At 36.1% G+C, this 25,575-nt stretch overlaps 1 protein-coding gene across 1 annotated transcript in view; it reads left to right on the top strand.

Annotated features, from left to right (window-relative positions):
* CDH12 (cadherin 12) overlaps nucleotides 1-25,575 on the top strand; it is an 875,493-nt gene that overhangs the window by 631,301 nt on the left and 218,617 nt on the right. The window contains exon 3 of the mRNA XM_081825789.1: nucleotides 22,907-23,323. Coding sequence (XP_081681915.1) covers nucleotides 23,093-23,323 — 231 coding nt within the window. The 5' untranslated portion in view covers nucleotides 22,907-23,092. The remainder of the gene's footprint in view (nucleotides 1-22,906; nucleotides 23,324-25,575) is intronic.

The raw sequence follows: 25,575 nt of genomic DNA, 5'->3' as shown, positions 1-25,575 counted from the left end.
GTGCAACTGCGCAGGGAATATTCAAGTGGGCAGAATGTGATTCTGTAAATGAAAAATTCACTTGTAACCAAGAGTGCCAAATACATAGTGAAACTCAATTGAATTATTCAACAAAGTATAGAGAATGTTCCTGGATTTATGATCATAGCCTAAAGGGCTGATCTCTGGGAAAATGAGAAACAACTACATATGATCCACATTCCTCTTACCTAACCTTTTTATATTTCATTTATTGTAGAATAAAGGGTGATTTTTAAAGGTATATCTTTCTTTTGTATAACTCCATTTTATCAGTGTTATTTTGTCAGATCAGTACTGTCATCTCAGAAACTAATTTGACAGGGGTGCCTGGGTGGCTCAGTTGGTTAGGCATCGGCTCTTAATTTCAGCTCAGGTCATGATCCCATGCTCCTGAGAGCAAGCCCTGCATCAAGCTCCATGTTCAGTGGGGAGTCTGCTTGAGATTCTCTCTCTCCCTCCCCCTCTGCTCCTCCCCACACCCACCCCATGCAGGTACACTCTCTCTTTAAAAATGAATAAATCTTAAAAAAAAAAAAAAAAGCAAGAAAAAACTAATTTGACAATTGAATACACATTTGGAGGTAGCCTAAATGTTACCTCCACAGTGGTATTACTTGAAAAGATATCATGAGTAAAGGACAGTGGGTGATACACTGTGATACATACTGTTAATTTTAGGGAATATATACTTGATCATCTAGATGACCAAAACTTTGTCCACAGTTCCTGGCTCATAGCTCTCAAAACCCTTGGAATTTTCTGTGATGAAAGCCATAAAGGTGTCTCTTGTTATGTTAATGAGGTGACCTTTGGAAAACACCTAAGGATGGGGCTGATTGCCAGGAAAATCAACCATGTGATCAGAGGACTGAAATTTTCAGTCCCCCCCACCCCTGCCCACCTACTAACCTCCAGGGAGAAGGGAAGGACTAGACATTGAATCTATTACCAATAGCCAATGATTTCATCAATAATACCTATGTAATGAAGCTTCCATAAAAACCCCCAAAAAAGGGTTCTGAGAGTTTTCAGGTTGGTTAACAGGTGCAGGTGTGAGAAGAGAGGTTCTCTTAGAAAGGGCAGGGAAGCTCTGAGTACCTTCCCACATACCCTGTCCTACTCATCTCTTTCATCTGGCTGTTCCTGAATTATATCATTTTATAATAAACTGGAGCTCTAGTAAGTAAGATGTTTCTTTGAGTTTGAAAAGCTGCTCAGTAAATGAAACAAACCCAAGAAGCTGGAAACCTTGATTTATAGCCAGTAGGTCAGAAGTACATTGGTAACCTGGGCTTATGACTGGTGTCTGAAGTGGGTGTGGAAGGGTGGAAAATCTTATAGGAGTGAGCCCTTAAGCTGTGGGATCTGATGTTATCTATGGGTAGAAAGTTCCTGAATTGAGTTGAATTATGGGATACTCAGCTAGTGTCCAAGAATTCCTTGGTTGTGTGTGGATAAACCCTCTCCCTCTCACCACCCATCCAATGTACTTCAAAATTGGTCTCAGAACCATATCACCCATCCATTCAAGAAAATAACGGGAATATAATGATTTAGGGAACATTTTGAGGTACTCAGATCATATGATATAGTTCAGTAGATACAGTTCAACTATCTGTGACCATCTATGATGGATTCATGGTTGCATGCTATTGATAATCAGAGAAATCTCTTTTAACATCTTTAGTATATAAAGTATACTTGTTTGTGATGTAGGCACAGACCCAAACATTAAGAGTTCAATGTGTCCATTCTTTTTTTTCTCTTGATTACTATTAAGAACTGTGTGAAGTCTTACCCTGCTTGCAAGCTAACAAGTTAGCCTGCCACAGTTTCATGGATGCAGGTAGAAGGCATGAGTTTCTTGGGTCAGAGACAATGTACTTTGTTACTCACTGTGATGGCAGCCATTGTATCAGGATTTTCTTGTGCCATTCCCTGAACCTTGAGTCTCATAAGGTGATGTGAAAAGAACCAAATGACACCTGCACATGCAGTGAGTTGAATTAGAAAACTAGAATCATTTATAATGGGTAGTAAGTTTTGTTCTGGAGGGAGATAGCATCTCTGTCACCCAAGACTGTAAGTACATATGCCCTTTGCTCCAGGAAAATACCTTGTCTCTATCTTCCACCCTTGAAAAGATGATCCAAAAGGGCAATCAGTGCCTCATTTGCAAGATGTGCAGAAGCACAAGAGAGGATGAAGATTTGTCTTCCTTAAATTCAAATATCATAAACAGTAACACAAAGTATGATAATCATCCCCTTCCAAAGCTGGGAGTATTTTTCTACAAGTTTTAATAATGCTTCGTTTTATCAAGTATTTGACTCAAGATATTCTGTTAATTGCTTGGTAAAATTTATAAACTTTGTTCAAATGTTATATTCCAAACTCTAAAAATAATTCTCTCAAGTCAGCAATGTGTTTATACTTTTAAAATTAATGTAGTACTAATGTATAAAACTTTCTTGTTCTTCAGGGAGTTACTGAAAAAAAAACAACAACATTAATTAATGCTCCAATCCCTTCCAAATTCATTATGAGCCTAATATTCTAACAGAGAAGTATTCTACAGCCTGTCATCATTTGTCGCCTGTGTTGTCACTCAGGATGACATTTCTTGGGCAATAAAATATCTCCATCTCTAAGTGTTGGAGTTGCCCACATGATGAGTTTCTATCTGCTTTGTTCTCTCAGTCAGACTCCAGGTGTACAAAACTGAGTTGACCATATGCTTCAGGTCATGACTCACTAGCATCATTCCTTGACGCAATACCCCTCATTCTGTATATGATTTCCCTTCACTCCTCTTCCATGCCTCCATGTGTATAAAAATACTTATTCTATGTGTATCCTTCCAATCCTCTTTCCATAGTTTGGCTTATTGTCATAGAAATATTGGTATCATTTTGATTATTCTTGATTCTTACATTGCAGAAATTACTTTTTTTTTAAATATTTCTTTCTTGTTTCATGCTTTTCACTCAACACTACAGTTGTGGGATCTAGCTATGTTACTGCATGTAAATCTAGCTCATTACTTCTGATTGCTTTCTAGTATGTTATATCTGTAACACATTTTACATCCCTGTTGCTGTGGTGATGAACAGCTATGTGCCTACCTCAATTTACTTATCTATGAACAGCATAGTGATAAAAATTTTCATGTATATATCCTTATGGGAAAAACAGGTCATAGTTTATATATTCACTAATTGAGATCATTACCCTTTACATTATCACCTGCTTCCTTTGTTTCATATCTTCTTCTTGCTAATTATTATGAATTTCTTGGGAATTTTTGTTATATATTAAGGTTTTTAAATATAATTTTCCTTCACTTAACTGAGGTAGTTAATCTTTCCATTTTGGTATCACATGGAATTGGGGCTCTTTATATTGAAGATAGCCCACTACCTATCAATTAACCCAAAGTTTTAAGCCTCTAAAGTAGATTTATTTCAAAAAGAGGAGAAATATGGTACTGTGGGATGTCCTAGAGGCTAGCTTTGACATACTTCATGCACTTGAACATGGCTTATAGCAGACTGGGACTCAGTACAATGGGCAGCTAGGAGAAAAGGAAAAGCCAGGACTATACATACCCAAGTCCAGGGCAAATAAACAAGAGAAACTCTCCTGATTGCCCCTCCTACCATCCAAGTTTTGCCAGAAGGCTTGCCTATGAGATGTTTAGTTCTCTCAATTCAGGATTTTATTTCTATTAATATGCATATAACCTCAATAGTGATGTCTCTTACACCACATGGCCACTGTGTGGTACACCCGGGGAGTAGGAAAGAAATACATAGACCTACAAAGTATTCATCTAGTAGAAATATAATGTTTTTTAATGCAAACTGTGGCAGAGGCATTCTTTTTCTGGAACATAAAGAACTCTTGGATTTTTTTGTCAACTCAGGCCAATGGAAGGTAGAGGCCTTAGGATAGGCAGGCTGAACCCCACCGAAACTTAATTTCCTCATTATTAAATATGGATAATTAAAAAGAAAAAGTAAGATTTTTCATATGCATTAAATGACTAATTGCATAATGTTTTTAAAAGAGTGTCTAGAATATAGTCAAATGCAATAGACATTAACTCTTACTGTATTATAACATTATTACCTGTGTTAGTTAATGAAAGATATTAGGACAGTTCACATTCTAAAAAGTAGTTGATTACCTACCTCATTCTATATGTCAAAATAGGTTTCAAGAGGGTCCAAGATTTACCTAAGAAGGATATGAGAGTACTTGATGAAACATCAGGAAACAGACACAACACCCAGAAATCTTATTAGAAAGAATATCAAATTCAACCATGAAAATTATAAATTTCTGCTGTTATGGGGTGTTATGAGGTGGCTCAGTTGGTTAAGCATCTGGCTTTAGCTCAAGTCATGCTCCCCAGCTTGTTCTCTCTCTCTCAAATAAATAAAGTCTTTAAAAAAAAAAGAAATTCCTGCTGTTATAATAATTCATAAACATTAAAACACATATTCTAACCTAGAAATATTCATCTGATGAATATTATATAATACCTGAAAAACTCTTAAAATTTAAAAAGAAAGAGATATGTTGTCCTGTGATGGGTTGGATTGTATGCTCTCCAAAAAAGGCAATCAAGTTAAAATGAGGTCATTAGGGTAGGACAACATAGCTGGTGTCCTTATAATAAAAGGGGAAATTTGGATACAGAGAGAGACCCACACGTACAGAGGGAAGACAACGTGAAGACAGAGAAAGAATGTCATCTATAAGCCCCAAGGAACTCCACTGGCTACCAGAAGATAGGAAGGAGGCAAAGAATAGATTATCCCTCATAATTCTCAGCAGAAACTAACCCTGCTTAATTTCAGACTTCTAATCTTCAGAAATGTGAGACAATAAATTTGTTGGTTAAGCCACCCAGTTCGTGGTACTTTGTTACGAAAGCCATAGGAAATATATGCCTCATTGAAAAATTAACAAAAACAGTAACAGTTAATTATAAATGAAAACCAAATGCTTTACACATAATGTAAGATGAGAAGCCTCTGAGATAATTTATAAAGCGAAATTAAAACAAATTTATATATTTTTTCTTCTATTATTAGATTAAAGATCAAAAAGTTTAGAAACAAAGATATTAGAGGATAAGGGGCTACAGCTTCTCATATACTTTGGGTGGGAGTATAAATCAATGTGTTTACTTTGTAGGACAATTTGGCAATAAAAGCTAGTATTTGAAATACACACATTTCTGGACCTATCAAGATAGAGGTTGGTTGTAAAGGCTTTCAGGATACACTTTCTTCCATGGCAGCCCTGATAATAAAGCTAACTTTTAAGTTCATTTTCTTCCTCTCTCCATCTCTCTCTCCCTCCTCATTTGTATGTGGAAGGGTATCTATCTACCTCTCTCCCTCCTCATTTAATCTGACCCCAAATGAAACAACATCCCTTTCCAAATAAATACAAAGACTGTAACGTACAAAAATGAACATTCTCCAAGCTTACATCCCAAACCATTTATGACGATACTAATTTTTATACGATCTATTTCAAACATCCACAAATAAATTGGCAGTAGTTACTAGATAGCCAAACTTTTTACAAGTATTTTAAAATATTTACAAAAATAACAAATAAATATCTATTTTGTATGCTATACCCAGTATAGAGTGGTGCTATATCTATTTACTTGCAGGGTTTCTAGGATTGATTGATTAGCTTCTCGATCTATAGAGCTGTAGGTTTGCCATTAAATTTTCTCATAATATTCCATTGTGAGTTCACCTAAAGTGCGACTTTACCAGGGACTGTTTCTTTGTTTCATTTCAATGAATGTTGCCCCTACAAATGCATTATTGATTTTTCTTCCAAACCATAATGATGCAAAGTGTAATAGCTTCACAAATGTACATTTATTGCCGAAAACCCAACTTGACAAGCAGGTGTGACTTCCTTTACTTACATAGCACCATTGTTTCATATACTTTTATGTCACTGATGTTGCATTTGGATTAAACATTCAATCTGAAATGTTACATGAAATTAATGGAAACTATAACCTTCCAATCAAAGGAGAAATGGAAATACTGTTATTTTTACTGCTTTCCACACTTAACCTTCAATTCAGAATCAGTGAGTTTGAAAGCGTAGAATTATCCAGTTTTTTTAATAGATTTATTAATCTGTAAAGCCATCTAGTTTTTGGATTTTATTAATTGTTTAATGAGCAATAAACAGATAACTGCATAAGAAGCGATAAGATCTCTGCTGGCAACAGAGGGGGAAAGCAATGCAATTTATGAAATTAAAGAAAAGCTCAGCACCTGTCCAAGTCAATATTCATCTATGTGTTCACACCAACAAATAGAGGGCAGTTTGTTTATCATTTGAGAAAATCTGTGCTGGAGAGCAGCTGTGTAAGTGCTAAGATCCCCCCTGCCCTCATCATTCGGTTAGCTGAGACAATGAAATCCACTTGCATCATCCCCTAGAGTTCATGGTAATGTATTTTTCACCTATTTTAAGAGCATGACAAGTCCTAAGAGAGAAAGAGACAGGGTGAAAGAAGAAAAAGAATAAGAAAGAGAGGAAAAAAGAAAAAAAAGATAGAAATAGTGTTAGATCTGCTGCCTTGAGACCGGATACATCAAGATCCAAGCTCAGAAGCTGTCACGGAATTATGGCTATTGTTTTACTTTCTCTGTCACCCATCTGCTGTCTCTAAGTGCTGAAAGTCAGAGCAGGCATCTGCTGAAATATAGCATTCATTAATCATGAGAGCAGGGAACATGCACAAGGCACACTAGGGACATTACTTCAGAACCTCTAATGATGTAGGGCAGTGCGGATTAGTGTCTATTCCTCACACTGGGATGTGGTGTGTTTTCTACTGTATGTGGAAGGGTATCTATCCTTTCAAAGCAATCAAAGGACATTATTTGAAAGCTCATATTTCAATTACAAAGAATAAATGTTACAAATGGAGGAAGCTTCCTGGGCATCACAATTACAATGTCTTAATATAGGGTCCAAAGTTTGTTTCAAACATTTCATGTATTTGAAAGAGAATTAAGAAAACAATGGTTTTATTGATGTGGAAAGTCTGACATTTCATATCCAATTATCAGGTACCTAAAAATACCTTTCTACTGTACCTCTTGAGAGGTGCTATTTAAAGGATCTTTGACCTGTTGTCCAAATCTTGCTTACTGCCTTGTTTTGTAAATATAGTCCTATTGAAACACAGCCACACCCATTTAGTTACGTATTGTTGATGACTTCTTCCAGGCTACGGTGGCAGGGTTGGGTACTTATGACAAAGACCTTAAGGCCCACAAAACCAAATATATATCTTTTAAAGATTTTGTTTATTTATTTATTGAGAGAGAGAGAGAGAGAGCATGTGTGTGGGCGAGGGAGGGGGAGGGGCGGAGAGAGGGAGAGGGAGAGAATCCCAAATAAGCTTCACCCTCAGTGCAGAGCCAATGCAGGGCTGGATCTTAGGACCCTAAGATCACAACCCTGAGCTGAAATCAAGAGTCAGACGCTTAACTGACTTCGCCACCCAGGTGCCCCAAAGCCAAAAATACTTTTTATCAGATTCTTTACAGAAAATATTTGCTAATCCCTGGGTTATATAACATTAGTGTAAATCTGTCTGATATACAGATTCATCTACATTCATCTACATTTTATATAATTCCATTATTTGTATGGAATTTTTTGGAAATAATAGTTTACCACTTCCTTAGATTTATGAGATTAAAAAAAAAAAACAACAAAACCACTGAACAAGTGTTCCCCCCACACACCCCCACCCCCGGCCAAACCTCACTTTTGGACATTTTCTTTTTTATTCGATTTACTTTTATTTTATTGTTTCCATTTGTATTTAATAATCTTTATAAAAGTGGAAAATTCTTCTAGGCATACTTAAAGTCTAAAATAGATCTGAATGTTGTCCACAGGAACACTGGAAGCACTAAACCTTCCGTGTTCTGGGAAAATGAAATAGTCAGTGTGGCAATATACATTTTCTAATGAGACCTTGTATGAAGAAGGTTTGGAAGTCTGCAAATAAAAAGATAATAATAAAAAGTTATGTTCCACAATCGTGCAAATCAATCTAAATTTCTTATAATAACATATAAATATACAACACATACACACAGAGGACATGATAAATGTTTTAAATATGGGAGTTAAAATATTCAAATAATTACATCAGCATCATTTTTATTTTTTATTTTTATTTTTTTAATTAATTTATTTTTTTTAAGATTTTATTTATTTATTTGAGACAGAGAGAATGAGAGAGAGAGAGCACATGAGAGGGGGGAGGGTCAGAGGGAGAAGCAGGCTCCCCGCCGAGCAGGGAGCCTGATGCGGGACTCGATCCCGGGACTCCAGGATCATGACCTGAGCCGAAGGCAGTCGCTTAACCAACTGAGCCACCCAGGCGCCCCCAGCATCATTTTTATTATCTCCTTAGGGAAAGGACCATATGGATAGAAATGTCAGTTTTGTACAGTGATAGGCTGCAAGTGCCTAGATAAATATAAATAGATGCTGAATAAATATTTGTATGTTAAAGAAATGATGAAAAATCTGGGGGTCAATATAAGTAATTTAATTTAAATTTTCTTTTTGTACTATGTTTACAAATTTTTGTGAAGAAGATATATCTGATTTTGATAATAAAAGTCATTTGAATAAAGAACATAATGGTAAAATTTGGAGATAATTCTCTAGTAAAATATTATAACAAAAGAGATCAAGAATAAATTTCACATGGCAGAGGTGTTACCTTGATAAATAATATGTATCCCTCGACTGTTTGAATAATTGAATATGAATAAAACATATTTCAATGAGTGAAATTAGAGTAGTGACCAAAAGAAGAAAAACCATTTATGTTCCTTGTGGTATAAGAAAGTCAGGAGAGGGGAGCCTGGGTGGCTCAGACGGTTAAGCAGCTGACTCTTGATTTCAGCTTTGGTCATGATCTCAAGGTTGTGAGATCAAGCCCGATGTTGGGCTCCCTGCTGGGCGTGTAGCCTGTTTAAGATTCTCTCTGTCCTTCTCCCTCTCCCTCTACCCACCTCCACCCTGCTCCAGCACTCACTCACTCTCTCAAATAAATAAATAAATAAATAAAAATAAAAGAGCCCTGACATACAGGGATATTAAAAGACTTTTTAAATTTATTTACTTTAGAGAGAGAGCAGGGGGAGGAACAGAGGGAAAGGGACAAGCAGACTCCGTGCTGAATGTGGAGCCTGATATGGGGCTCAGTCTCACCACCCTGAGATCATGACCTGAGCTGAAATCAAGAATTAAACTTAACCGACTCAGCCACCCAGGTGCCCCAGTATTTTAATAAATCAACAGTGTAATACAGTAATTTATAACTTAAACACATGTTTATAAAATACAGTGGGTTCTGAAAATTAAAAAAAAATAATAATGTAGCATACAATAGATAAAGGAGCTATAGCAAAGTTGGTAAGACTTTATAGAGAGATATAATATTTCTGGAGATTTACATTTGAAGCTTTGAGATAAGTAACATCAAGAGTTAAACTTAGAGAAAAATCTAAGGTAATTCTAAGGAAAAATAATGTCAACCTTGTGCTATCTCAGTATTGTCTAGTGTTGTGGAATTAGAGAATGTTGCTGCTTACTGTTTCTCTTCCATAATAACTCTCCTTCCTTTTCTCCCCAACCCCCATATTTTTCTACTTGAAAAATAAAATCTAATCTCTTTTTATGGTTCTGAATACATCTCTCATTATCTCTCAAATAAATTGTAAGAAAAACTTCTCTTGTTATTTCACTTGAGGTTTAAAAATCATTTAAAAAAATGGCTAGTTGTGTTACTCCTAGGTATTTACCCAAGGAAAATGAAAGCATATATCTGTACAGACTTGTATATAAAAGTTCATAGCAGCTTTATTTGTAATAGTCAAAAACTGGCAATAATCCAAATGTCAGTCAACAAGTAAATTAATAAACAAATTGTGGCACATCCATACAATGTAATACTATAAAGTAAATTTTACTTAGCCACAAGAAGGAAAAAAATGGTTAATAAATACAAGCATTTTTTAAATTTGAGAACAGCATTTTTTTTTTTTTCCCCAGGCAGCTAATGCTTTACATTGGATTCTGCATTATTTTCAAAAATTAACAAAAGTTTCCTAGCCAGGGCCTTGCCAAAGGACGCAAATTCTTCTTTTAAAATTCTTTTTTTTTTTTTTTTCTTTTGAAGATTTTATTTATTTGACAGAGACACAGCGAGAGAGGGAACACAAGCAGGGGGAGTGGGAGAGGGAGAAGCAGGCTTCCCGCAAAGCAGGAGCCCGATGCGGGGCTCAATCCCAGGACCCTGGATCATGACCTGAGCCGAAGGCAGATGCTTAACAGCTGAGACACCCAGAGCCCCAAGGACGCAAATTCTGAATTATGAATGTCTCCTGGTAAATCCCATTTGAATCTGTGACTCAGGACTGGAAAGGTGACAGCACTGGATGCCAGTAAATAAGTGTCTGTAGATCACACAGGCCTCAGACTGAACTCTCAAAAGCTTCTGAGGCCAGAAAGCCAAGCCAAAGACTGGCCATAAGATTTACCTGTAATATCATTTCAGTCAAAGCCTTGGTAATATGATCAATGTTTCCAATTGTGTCTTGTTACAAGAACAGATTCTTATTGAACTTACACAAGTAGCTAACAATGTTGCAATGAAAAGAATACTCCAGAGTTTCCAAATTCTGGAAGGATCAGGAAGGGAGAAAAGGTAAATGGTTTCATCATAGAGAGCTTAAGAAAAGGGTTTCCTTAAATCTGGAAAAACAAAGCATCAAGTAACTAGCAGTGTTTCAAAAAAGTCATAAATATTACGATCATTGTCTAAGTTAATTAAGTCTCAGGTAATTAATATTTGTTCTGCTTGAATCTGGGGTCCCCACCAGTTCTGGAAATTCTTACCTAGTTCAGTTTTATAATCTTAAAGTTATCAGAAATTTGTACTTGTCAGAAGTCCATAAATTTTCTTAAAGGTAAGACACTCTTGCAGGAATATTTTTGTAGAAGCATCAGAGTAAAAAAAAAAAACTCTGTGAATGATAAAAGACTTAAAATGACCATGGTTAAAGATCTGATGAGAATTCATTATAATGTAGTTGATAAGGAAAATTGGTTACTTCTGTGGCATACAACATTTTAAGATAATAATGAGAATGGCTGATAACATTATATCAGGATATATCAGAATTTTAAGAATTTCATACAATTTTTGTAATGCTTATATGAATATATACCTATACAATATAAGGGAGACAAAGTTTAGTATTCTTACTTGCCAACGATTTTCATGTAATTTAACATATCAAATACATGTAATTCATTTAATCCCCTTTTTAGAAGAATGATTTTTTTATTCAAATACAATAAACCAATAGTTTTAAAAGTTTAAAGTGTACAATATAATGATTCAACAATCCTACATTTCTCACTGTTCATCAAAATAATACTGTATTGTTTGATTACTACAGCTCTGTAGTATATCTTGAAATAGGGATTGTGGTATCTCCAGTTCTCCTCTTTTTCAAGATTTTTTTAGCTATTTGGGTCTTTTGTGGTTCGATACGGGTTTTAGGATTATTTGTTTTAGTTCTGTGAAATTTGTTGTTTGTATCTTAATAGGGATTGCATTAATCTGTAGATTGCTTTGAGTAGTATGGACATTTTAACAATATTGGTTCTTCCAATCCATGAGCATGGGATGGTTATCTTTCCATTTGTTTGTGTTATCTTCAATTTCTTTCATCAATGTTTCATAGTTTTTGGAGTACAGGTCTTTCACCAACTTGGTTAAGCTTATTCCTAAGTATTTTATTATTCTTGGTGCAATTGTAAGTGGGATTGTTTTCTTAATTCTCTTCCATATCTTTTTTTTTTTCTAACTGTTCAGGGGCTTCTTGAATATCTCATATCTCAAAGTGAGTTTTAAGTCAAAAAGATTTTACTTAAAATTTAAATTTGGGGAAGTTTGTCAAAAATATCAAAAAGTTTGAACACCTGATGAAATAAGATCATAAATTATTATGATATAATAATTATCTATTTAACCTAAATGACCAAAAAAAGATTTTGGAGGCAAATACAGAAGGTTACATAGTTGTTAGCAAAACTTAGCTTTTAATATTGAGAAGATTCAGTCATTGTAAGTAATCAGAGACATGATTAAGATAATATGAAGCACAGGATATTATTTTGGTAAAATATGAAATACTTGTTTTCTAGGCAAATTACTTCAAGGGCAAAGACAAACTCTTCATAATTTCTTATTACAAAGAGCAGAACAATAGTCCAAGAAAACTTTGTCATTTTAACAGAGAAAACCATAGCTTAATTTTGTACTAGCTTACTTTTGATATTCAAGCTCATTCACTTAATTAAATTCATTCTAATTTTAGCCAGCCCTGACCACACACACACAAATTCCTTTCCAAAGATTTATTTTGCACAAGCTTTCTACAATGTTCTTTTTCTTCATTAAAGCACACATTTTACTTTGCTTACATGTGGAGATGTTTCCTTTATTATTTCTAGTAGCTTTAATTAAATACATTAATTATAATTCTTAACCCTTCAAAAGCTTACTTTCTAGCAAAAACTAAGAAGTAAACGACTGTGAATTGTTTGTTATAACATCATTCTTTAGACTGGCAAATTTAGGGATACATTTAATAATTTCTAGAAGCATATGTTACAGGGTTTTTTTCTTTGGTGCCCGTGGTTCTTGGTCACGCCACTTCAAAGAATGAAGAGGTAGACCAGAGGAAGAGTGGTGGGCAGCAAAGCAAGGTTTATTGAGTGATAGTACAAAGCTCCCGAAGAAGGAGGGGACCCAAGAGGGTTGCTACCACAGTTTCTAAGTCTAGGGGTTTTTATGGGCTTTGTTGGCAAACTGTTTTAATCTTGATTAACCCTCGTGACACCTGTCATCCAATCAGGTTTTTGTCATCTATCTATCACGTGGGAAAGGATGGAGGGCTCCTTCCAGGGTGGTGTAAAATCCTTTTAAGGGTGGTTTCCTCTTGGGGTGGGGGTGGGGGGTCTGTCCCTGCCTGACTTTCTTCCAGCTGTCCTTCATCACATATATCTTTTTCAATCTTTCCAGTGTAGCACCAACATATCCAAATATCCTTTAGTTTCTCTGTAATAAAGAGCCAAAGTAGATAAACTTATGTTTATCTACAAGCATAATCACTGCTACAGTTATCCAAGATGCAGGTAGCCTTAGAGTGATCCCCATAATAAAGAATAATAATAAATATTTCAGTATTTTATCTTATTTGGAAATGATCTAGGTATTTAATTTCTACCCATCATCTAATTTAACTTAGCAAAACTCTAAGAATTTAAGCCACCAGAAAAGATTTGGGAGAACTATTTAATTAGACATAAATATTGCTGAGAAGTTCATTATAAACTTATTCTTATATCTATCTAATTAACTTTTTCTTAATAATTATATTTAAATAAATCATGAAAATTTCACAAGACATCGAACAGCTAACCATCTTAGGTTATCCTATTTGTCCACAAATTCTCTAAGAGATAACATAAACCTATTTGACCTTTAGTAAGCCTAGGTAGAATAAAAGTATTATATTTAATACTGATAACTCTAAAGACATGTCTATTTTAATTAAACCAACAAACTTAAACTGGTTTTAATATTGAATGTTTTCCCAGATCATGGGAACCTAAAATTCATTTGGATTAAATTTCTATTATATTTCTGAGAACTTAATTTTATATAAGCACTTAATTTTCTTTAATTAAATAGAGCTCTTTTGCCAATTAATTTTGACAGTACCACTTGGAGGCAGGAAATATCACATATCTACAACATATATAGACACATGAAGATACAGGCAGACACAAAAAGAGACTTTATAGCTTCCATTTTAAAATTGCTGCAACTGGGGTGCTGGGGTAGCTCAGCTGGTTGAGTGTCCTGGGTTGTGGCTCCTGGGATTGAGCCCAAGTGGGCTCTGCACTCAGTAGGGAGTCTGCTTTAAGATTCTCTCCCTCTGTCTCACCCCCCCCACCCCCCACCACGGATGCCCTCATGCATGTTCTCTATTTCTCACTCTCACTCTCTTAAAAAAAAAAAACAAACCTGAAAAATTACCCCCCCTGAAGCTTGGTCTAGATAAGAGTTCTGAAGAAACCCTGGGTAGAACATTTATATCTCAAGGCATAGGGAAAAAATGCAAGCTCTTCCTAGAAGGACTTTTGTCCCCCCAAGGCAAGAACTTTTGCAACACTTACAAGCCTTTTGAGATAAATATGAGGTTTTGGTATTGGTAAAAAAGGATAAGTGGACTATGAATTGTTTGTGGAGCCACACCTCTGATCCTCTAGAGACTACATTTACTAAACAAGGACAACTGTTTTTAATTCCTCAAAAATTGGGCTGCCACCTAAATGATATCAAGACGGGCAGCCCATCCCCCTACGTTGAAATGTTTTCCCTCTGGGTACATTTAGCTTAAGGAGAGGCCTAAAAAATCCTACAGGGTCTGAATATTAGCCTCTAATTTGATCAAATTTCTGATCAAGAATTATTAAATCTTTTCAAATATCTTGTAAGGTTTCAGCTGGAACAAACAGTAAATAGTTCTGGCAGTATTGAACAACCTGATTAATTTTAGTTTCACCTTGGTTGTTTAAGAGAATAATATAATAGCACTTTACAGAAAATCTCTCAGAATCCTGTTAGCTCTGGGAGGGTTTGATGTGGCGGGAGTCCTCATTCTGGAGTAGATATGGGGGCATTCAAACTGATTTTGCATAGGGGTTTTGAGGACGATCTTTTTTCTGGTATCCCAGTTGATTGTGATGGAGACACCAATCCTTGGACCCACATTTTGGTGATAGACCCCTAGGAGAGTGCAATGTGGGAGGCCTACGTGTTCCTTTTATGTCTTTAATTTTTCATTAACTTTTTGCAATGCATCTTTCAATGAGGCTATTTTGGAATCTTGAAGCCTTTTGGAAGCTTTTACATGACAGTTAAAATAGTTAGCCCATTCTATTTGTCTGATGTGGGAACCCTTAGTCTCAGGTGCACTTTTTAAATAAAAGGTCTTGTTTAACTGGAATGTTTCCCATAATGGCCATTGTAATTATAGGTGGTCTTTGGCAAAACTTTGCTATTTTTGTAAATATCTACAGCTTCCAGGACCACAGTTTGTATAAATAAAATAAGCAGATGTTCCAGGTGGTGCACTCAACTCTTTGGATATAAAGGATTGCATTTCTTTTAGTTGGGTCTTTGGGTTTCTCAGAGCCAAACTAATACCTGAGAGGAACATGCCACAGGGTCTTACTGATGAAGGATAGTTGGAAGAAAGGCAGGTAGGGAGAAGGGCCCCTGCCTTAATAGGGAACCACCCTTAAAAGGATTTTACACCACCCTGGAAGGAGCCCTCTACCCTTTCCCACGTGATAGATAGATGACAAAAACCTGATTGGGTGATGGGTGCAGAGAGCATTAATTAGATTAAAACAGCTCACCAACAAGCCCATAAAAACCCCTAGACTTAGAACCTGTGGTGGCAACCCTCTTGGATGCCCTCTCTCTTCAGGAGCTTTGTACTATTACTCAATAAATCTTGCTTTGCTACCCACCACTCTTTGTCTGGTCTATCTCTTCGTTCTTTGAAGTGGCGTGACCAGGAACTGTGGGCACACCGAAGGAAAAGAAATCCTGCAACATGACAGTATCTCAGAATTGCATGTAAATTTTCTTCAGATTGGTGGGCAACCTAGTAAAGATTATGTCAAGCAAGATTACCTTCCCTTAGAAAAAAGCAGGGGGGTTTATGAGGCAGATTACCTCTCTCTAGTGCTGACCGGGAAATTCCAGCCTAATTGATTTAAAATCCCACTTCTGAGAGAGGTTGAAACTGCAATTTAGTCTTGGTTGGCTGTCCTGGGGTCAATTTTTGCTTTCTTTTCTCTTCTTTTCCCCTTCCTTCCTTCCTTCCTTCCTTCCTTCCTTCCTTCCTTCCTTCCTTCCTTCCTCCCTTCCTTCCTTCCTTCCTTCCTTCAATAGTGTGCAGTAGAGAGTAGCATCTGGACCTGTCAGAGAGCAAGGATCAATGAACGCCATAAATTAAGCTCATAGACTAATTATCACCTTGACACATCTTTTTTTACTCCTAAGAGGCAACAGAAATTGGTTTACTGTCTCTGCTTCGCGGTGTCAAATTCATGAAATACAAGAGTTAGGATTAAGGTTTTGCTACATCAGAGAGGGTAAATTTCCTTTTGATGTGGGCTTCCTGGGACCGAGAGAGGTATAGTAGGGAAGTTTGTCATTTCCAAGGCATACCAAGAACTACTTTAATTTCTGAACAATGGTTAAATATTTTACAGAAAAATGTCTCTGTTAAAACCTTCAGAAAATTTTTCTACAGTCAAATTCTTGAACCATCATATTTGCCTAGAATCTTTAAATAATTATGGGTTTATAATGAATTTTATATAGTATGAAGGAGAAAAATTTTAAATGTAACATTAAATCACATTTTAAAAATTATGTTTTTAAGATAATGAGTTACATGAGGGCAAGTATAATTTTATTATTGATATTTTAATAATTTCAAGATTACATAAATTATTTTGTCACTTTTTTTAATGTGGAAAAGAAGACCTCCCTTTGTATTATTTCAAATTAAAAGACCATTTATTTAAGAGATGGGGTAGGGGACTATAAACACTCTTTAAAAAAAAACAACAAATGTTAAGAAGTGCTCTTGAAAAATTATTTAATAGGCCACAGGCATAATTACCGCTAGTTATCCAAGATGCAGGTAACCTTAGAGTGATCCTCATAATAAAGAATCATTTGTAATAACTAACATATCTGTCAGCCTAATAAGACATCTTCTAACAAAGACAGACCCTTTCATTGTAATTTATAGGAAATAGAACTTTTATCAGGAGCTATTCTTAGAAGCACACAGCCAAGATTAAGTAAATAACAGTGGAAACCACAGCCTTTGGCTATCTGTCAGCTTTGGAGACACATTTAATGGGTATTTCACACACAAGTATACCCTCCTTTGATATATGATCATTTTTAAAAAATCTCCCTTCTGCTAAAAGGAATGTTTGACTCCAGAGACTCATTGTCAGGTTTGAAAAGTCTTTAGAAAGCCACTTAGGCTCTACAAAAGTTTAGGAATGATGGACAAATATAAATTTTTAAACGCTATACCCGAAATCCAGTATATGGAATAGAACACACCTCTGGTGATGTCGTTCATAACAAATATGTCTTCTTTTAGGTTCACATGTTTCCATAAGGTGCTGACACCTCAGAATAAGTCTGCTATTCTTGCTGTTGTAACAACAACAATGGTGCTAGGGCAAGTGGTCCCAGCTTGATAGCTCAGTATAGTTTTTCCTTGTAATTTAGGCTTTGTTTCATGCCTGGGGGGAGTTGTTTCTCTTTCACTTAAGAACCGGAGTCCTTCAACCTCCTTACATTACTTCCGTTGTGATACACTTTAAAAGCTCCCTGGCTGACAACTGTGGCTGGAGGCTGGGATCTGCTGGGAGCGGCATCAGGCACTGAAAACAGGATCTGTTCATCTGTTCACTAAAGGACTGCAGTGTTATAGAGTCCTGGCATGGATTTTTAGGGTTATGCTGCAATAGTGTGAGTTAGGAAGTTGCACACTCGCACACGTTCTAACTGAATGATGAATTTAAAAAAATCCGTGATTTCATCATGTATATGGGCCACAGACATGAGAACATTGGTGATTGTGTCCCCACAATTCAAATCTACTTAGCAGAGAGTTACTTAGCGTAAAGCTATGCAATGAACAGATCTGTCTTGTTCCAAAGCCCATCTTTTCATTCACCTATTTGATTATGCTTTGATTTTTTTTTTAAAGATTTTATTTATTTATTTGAGAGAGAGAGCACATGAGAGGGGGGAGAGTCAGAGGGAGAAGCAGACTCCCTGCCAAGCAGGGAGCCCGATGCGGGACTCGATCCAGGGACTCCAGGATCATGACCTGAGCCGAAAGCAGTCGCTTAACCAACTGAGCCACGGAGGCTTCCCTGATTATGCTTTGATTAAGTATACCGAGGCTGGAAGTGACCCCCAAATTCGGAGTTGTCAAGTAGGTCTAACAGGCTGCCTTCTCCTCTGGCTCACGCTGACTTACATGCCCAGATCAAGCTAACTGAGAAGAAGCCTGCACAGTGGAATCCACCTTACCTTCCTTTCTGTAGGACAGCTGCTTCAGGTCACCTGGCCTAACACCTTGCTGGGTGGATTTGCTGGGGTGTTGTGCAGTTTCTTAATTCTCAGCCATTATCCAGTTCTCTTAGCACACTAACCCTGCCAGTTTTTGCATTTCCCCCCTTGTCTCTGCCTAGAAATTATTTGTCTCTTTTCACATCCTTGTGTGTGAATACAGGGAGCCCGGCAATCTCTTGACTGAAAAGGAACTAAGTTGACCTGATAGCTTCAGTTCACTAACTTGACAGAATCTCTAAAGGAGTCAAAGTAAACTTAAGCTGCCCTAATATTGAAATAGCTGCTTAGCTTTGGAAAAAATAATTTGGAAGCCAGGTCTGTAAGCTTATATTCCTTCTCTTGCTTCGATTTGAAACCCTTGGTGCTTTCAACTATTTATGCATTCACTCATATAGGGGCAGAATACAATAGCACTTAAGAGGATGAACTCTGGAATCAGACTGTCCAGATTCAAACCTGCATGCTATGCGTCCATTTGTGGACCACGGCCATGTCATTTAAGTTCTTATTCTTCCATTTCATTTGTGAAATGGGCATAATAAAACACCTCCTTCACAGAGGTGCAAATGAACATGCATCTGTAATATAAATTATTATTGTTATTAATAAAAACTAAAGGGTTTGGCCAGCAGAGGGGATAAATGGCCAGGCTCATGCAGAGGTGGATCATGTAGGCCCTGTTAAGCTTATGTATATCGTATTAAAAATCCTAATTTCATGATGAACTCTTAGCAACTTTCAGATATATAACCCTATTGTTAACTATAGTGACCATGCTGTACATTAAGTCTCCAGTGTGTAGTGAGAAGGCTTTATGTTGTTAATTACAGATGTTTCTACTACACTATGATATGTGAATTTCTAAAAAGCTTTGTATTCTGTAGAATTTATATTAAAACAACAGGATTCGGGGCGCCTGGGTGCTTTAGTCATTTAAGCGTCTGTCTTTTGCTCAGGTCATGATACTGGGGTCCTGGGATTAAGCCCCAAATCATGGGGCTCCCTGCTCAGTCAGGAGTCTGCTTCTCCCTCTGGCCTCCCCCCGCCACTCATGTGTGCACTCTCTCCCTCTCAAACAAATAAATAAAATCTTAAAAATAAAAAAGCAGGATTCATGGGAAAAAAATAAGATTATATGCAAACCCCCAAACTTGTGAAGTCACCCCTAGCAATCATCATCCTCATGGAAATAGTAGCAAAAAGAAACTACTAATAAGTAAATTTCCCCTTAAATATAATATTCTATTTTAAGGAGAAAGTAATTTGATCACAGGGATAGAAGTAAGATTAAGCCTACTTAGAGAAAGAGAAAGGAGTGGGGCTGGACATAAAAGTGGGAGAACACGTCATGCTAATATGTGTCCAAACAAAGTCAAAGGAAAGACAGAATGTGAACATGAGGGAAATGGGGATCATATTCCACACTGTCCTCCATGGCTGCAGTTAACTCCAGCCTTATTACAATAGTTTGTGTTTGGCTGTCATTTTTGGTGATGTGAATCATTAATGTGCTGAGGAATTAGCTTACGAAACAACATACTTTTCATGTTATAATCACGTTCTTCTCTACTTATCAATCATTTACAACCAATCCCCTCCAGTTATAGACACACATTCGAGTGTAAGAGAAGGGGAATGATGTCCATAGATTAGAATTTCTGAAAGATTACTCTAGTAGCGGATCAAATCTCAGAATTTGGACACCTTTAACACCGAAGGGGAAAGGGTAGCTTGAACCAGACAGGTGGCAGCGATGATCAATATACCCAGATGTCCAATATCGAAAATCCCTAATGTAAAATTGAAAAGACACTTCCTTAAAGACATAACCTTAGGTGTCAATGCTCTCTATACTCTGAGTTTTGATACTTCACGTTCCCAGAAAAGTGGAGGAGAAAATTTTCACGGAATAAGAAAGCAAAAATACAACCTAATTACATATACTAGACTAGGTTTGGGAAGTCCGAGTTCCTGCCATCCATCTCTTCTATTCATGTTTATCTCCCCAGCTGCTCTGCATTTGCCTGGGCCAGGATTGCTGTGGGTATGGGAAGAAGCATGGAAGAAACGGAAAGGTTAAGAAATTAGAACACTTTGAATATTGGCGTTAGTGATTTAAACTTGAGAACAGATGAGGAAGATACATGCAGTCTGCCTACACAGGCTTATTGAAAACAGTGGCAAATATTCTCTGACCTCTTAAATGTATTGTCACATAGACATGACACGTTCATGTTAGATACTTGGTTTTGAATGTTAAGAATAAGTTATTTAAGTAGAAACCACAGTTCGTGATTTAAACTCTTGTTTAAATCAGTGCTGTCCAATAAAAAATAATGCAAACCACAAATGTGAGCTGCATATATAATTTTAATTTTCCAGTAAACACAATAAAAAGGAAAAAGAAATAGGTGAAGTTCATTTTTATACTTATTCAGCCTAATATATCCAAAATATTATGTCAACAACAAATGAATATAGAAATTGAGATATTCTATATTCTTCTTATTTTGGTATTAATTCTTTGAAATTTGGTATATAAGTTAAAAATCTCAAATCACCACATTTCAACTAAATAGCCACATATGGCTAGTGGTTACCATATGGGACAATAGAGGTTAACTTGTTATGAACATTATTTTGCCAGAATGAAAAGCCGCAATTAAATATATGCCTACTTATGTTTTTGTCAGCATTTAACGGTCTCATCCCTTCACACAATAGAAAAAATATCATATCCTGTTTTATTTCTTTTTTGGGGAGTATTCTTATAGAATGTTTTCAGAGTATAACTTTTGGATATTTCCCATCTCCTATCTTATTTCAAGCATGATTCCCACATTAAATGTTTAAATTTGAATATTTGTGAGGAACACATTATAATTTTTGTAATGTTGTATATGACTGGATGAGCACTGAACTGCATCGTAGCTGACGAGTTGACAAGATGCCATGTTTCATAGATGTTTAATTAAACATATATTGATTTTGATTTTAGTTCCCTTGTTTTGGAAGCATTATATACAATTTCTGGCCTCCAACATTTTTGGCTCTTGAGAAATTCCAATTTTGGGTTGTAGGCATCAAGTCCTGAGTGCCAAATGCACAAAACTGTGCTGGAGCTCGAGCCACATGCTTCCCATGCCTGCTCACAGAGGATGGGTTGTTCTTGTTCCTTTAGTTCTCAGTGCAATTGTCACTTAAAACTGACTTTTGCTAACTTAGGTTGTGCTATCAGGGATAGTCTGTCTGTTTGGCTTTTTTTTTTTTTTTTAATCCACAGCACTGGTAAATTTGGTTTCATTTATGTATTTGTTTTTTATTTTTTAATTTTTTTTTTAAAGATTGTATTTATTTATTTGACAGAGAGAGAGTGAGAGAGCACAAGCTGAGGGAGCAGCAGAGGGAGAGGGAGAAGCAGACTCCCCACTGAGCAGGCAGCCCCACACGGGGCTCCATCCCAGGACCCTGGGCTTATGACCTGAGCCGAAGGCAGACACTTAACTGACTGAGCCACCCAGGCGCCCCTGTATTTGTTTTTTAAATTTGTTTTCTGTTTCTGATTTAAGAGAGTCAAGGATTGTGTATATTTTCTTATCTACTGTATAATAAAGGACTTTGTTGACACTCAATAAACCTTAGATAAGTGAAGGAAAGAAAAACAGAATTGCTTGTTGTAAGGAAGAGTTCAAAACTCACTTTACCTAAATGCAGAATAGAGGTTGTCAATCTGGTAGGGATCCAAGGTTGCTCTAAGCTGCACATTTGAGACAAAATAATTCCCATGTATCCAGGCTAGAGAAGCAATTCTTTTTAAGTTAAAGCTTATAAAGCCTTATAAAACCATGTGACAATTTATCAGTCATTTATATTTCAGTAATTTCATTGACTTAAATTTACTAATTTATCTTGTTCTTTCCTGGATGGACTGATTCTTTCTATTTTCTAATTTTAGGGTTTTTTGTTTTTCTTAATTTTTTTTCTTTTTCTTATTCTCTAAATGTATGATTCTCAATCTTGGCATATTTTGCTTCTTCCAGGAGATATTTGGCAATGCCTGGAGAAATTTTTGATTGTCACAATTGGGAGTAGGGGACAATGGTACTGTCACTTACTGAACAGAGGAAAGAAATGTGGCTAAAAGTCAAATGCACAGAATAGCTCCCCAATAACAACTATTCAACCCCAAATGTCAAAAGGTGACATTGTGAAGCCCTCCTCTAACCTAGTTCATGTTAAAAATAGTGATCTGTGTTTTATCCTTAAAATGATTATTAAATTGAGAAAAAATTGCTTCTGTTTATGATACACCTTTTGCTTCATCGTAAATAAAGCTTTTTTCAAGTCTGTAGAAAACTTAGTTTATCCAAATTTGCAGGGTGCATAGCAGTGACCATTTAGCAATGCAAGTCTTTTCCAGGCTTTCCTTTTTATTTCTTTAAATGTTGGCAGACACAATGAGAGTTTTGATGACTACCATCAAGTCATTCTGTCAATTTAATGTATCTTTGTTAATCTGTTTTATAGGTCCCTTTAGATGGAATGTAATACAGCAGAAGCCTTTTCATCAAAAGGATTAATGCCTGCATTATCATTTCTGCAATAAAACAGAAAGTTAAGTGGTGGAGGCCACAGACACCTCAAACCTGGATTCCACAATTCTACATTAAGTGCTGGAGTTTTTATTACTCTGCCGTTGGAAAGCCTTTGCCAATGCTTACAAGGAACTGTTTATCCCTGCTTCTCTGGGTCCTGTTTGATGGAGGTCTCCTAATACCCCTTCAACCACAGCCACAACAGACTTTAGCCACAGAACCAACAGAAAATGTTATCCACCTGCCAGGGCGCCGATCACATTTCCAACGAGTTAAACGTGGCTGGGTATGGAATCAATTTTTTGTGCTGGAGGAATACATGGGCTCCGAGCCTCAGTATGTTGGAAAGGTAATGGCGTTTCTTTTCACAACCACTTGATAGCAAGGGGGATTATGAATTGTGTATTGTGTATGGATGTTTTGCACAGGAGTTGAACAAACCAGTGGCTAGAACACTGGGATTGAAATCCGAGAGACCTGGTTTCTCTTCCTGACTCAGTGGCCCGGGTAAGCTTTGGAACATCATTTAATCATTCTTTACCTCAAATTTCCCTGGTTATTTTAATGAAATTAATATATATTTTGTTCCTATTTTTTTTAATTTTAAGATTCTTTGCTAAAGACAAGAAGTTAAAATATTAAGTATCATTAAAAAGGTTATAACACATTATTGCTCACAGACATTCTGGAACTGTTTACCAAGAAGACAGAGAAAAAGTCCCCAGGCATAAATATTCTAAGCTGCTGTTGATATCCTTGAATGACCAGGATGTCTTCCTTTCCCTGCCCCTTAAAAACATGAAATACCATTTGAAATGTGGTTTTGAAATATTTGACGTGGCTTGCTTATACTTTATAAATTATTTATTTATTATATGTTTTGCAAGCTATTTATGAAGCTATTTATGGCCAAAGTTATAAGTGTTGAAACTCAAGTACATACACCTCAATCTTCAGCACAGCATGTCATTTTTAAATCTTATTGTTAGTTTATTGAAATTTAATTTTTTTTTCACAAAATAATTGATGGTAACTCTTCATTTCAGCACATTTATGCTTTACTGCTATTTTCCTTACATAAAATTTTTGACCCATGTATAGAATGGATATAACTTATCATTGCCACCAAATTATTTTTTTCCCAGAAAAAAATGGATATTTTATTTTGTTAGTTAACTGTCTTTAAATCTTCTAAAAGATTTTGCCGTGGTTTTAATAAAAACATATATGCTTAAAAACAAAACGAAACAAAAATATATGCTTGAAGAGAGTTTAGAATAAATCCAAAGACAGAAATAGAAAACTATAATAGGAGGAGTCCTAGGAAGCTGATCTAGAAGATTGTATTTATTGCACATTAATGTCCTCAGAGTTCTCTGGAAGCCTAAACTAATGAGAAATATGACGAGTCTTAAGATTCCAATGGTAGGTCAAAGGAAACAAATCCATTCAAGATTTAAATTCCTTGCACTATATTTTTAGAATTTACCTTTTAGAAATGTGTTTAAAACTATTGAATAATACAGTGGAAAAGGTCTTCAAATAGAACCTTTGTTAAAAATGAACACATAGCCAAGGTTTCCGTGAGGTATATGGGGCCCCAGACAAATGTTTTCTGTGGGTTATCTATCTCTATATAAAATTTGAGTCATGCCAAGTCAGTCTTTGCGGACCATTCTGGCAGTCCAATTTTTAGTGATTTTGTAAAAAATACACAATATCATTAGGAGAGGCAATCTCCTTGACAGACCGCCTACTAGGAATCAGGGCCTGGTCATGGGGCCCTGGGACAACTCCATAGGTATTAGTCCTGGAGCTCCCCAGGGTATCTGATAAAGCCAAAATTAAGTAGAAAGTCAGAGAGTGCCTTCAAGGGGAGAAATGGATACAGTCCAGTCCATGGCAACCCACCAGATGGCATTGCTGCCCACAAATAGACCTGGAAAAAAGAAGGGTCTCAGAAAATTTTGAGGAAAGCACTCTAAAACATGGAAACTCCCGATGTTAGTGTACATTGCTTTTGCTTATATGATTCTTCCATATGATCATGAAATATAATTTTTATGGTGAGATAATTTCATGTCGTTCTGGTACACTTGTTTTTTATGAGTTAATGTAATATAGGGATCAAGTTTTGAAATCTAAGACAAATGGATGGGTAGCATAGCTCTAAAATTCTGCCTCATGGGTATTAATATTCTCAGCTCTGCTTATGATGGAAACTAGACATCACATTGAGGTTCCTGGCAAGTGTATAATGAGAAAGTATTCTCTCTGGTTTTGATTGAAGCAGATTCATAACCTTTAGTTGCCTGAATCTGAAGTGAGAAGATTGTTTGTTGAAAAATTAATGAAACTGACTTTTATTCTATCTTAGATAGAGTAGCATTTCACCTAGGAATTGCATATCCAAATTTTGTTTGATACTCTGGAATCATACCTTTGTAATTACTACTATAGAATAGAATTCATCCAATTCATTTCAAACATGAATTAGTATTTATATGTAGATTTAAAAGGAGTAGATCTAAGATCTATTATTAAATGAAAACAGCATTATTTTCAGTCATACATATGTAATGTGTGCTGAAAACCTGTGGC

This window comes from Leptonychotes weddellii, chromosome 7 (assembly GCF_054177405.1).
Source record: "Leptonychotes weddellii isolate Sample4059 chromosome 7, ASM5417740v2, whole genome shotgun sequence".
NCBI classification, from domain to species: Eukaryota; Metazoa; Chordata; class Mammalia; order Carnivora; family Phocidae; genus Leptonychotes; species Leptonychotes weddellii.
This window is presented reverse-complemented; position numbering and strand designations above follow the sequence as displayed.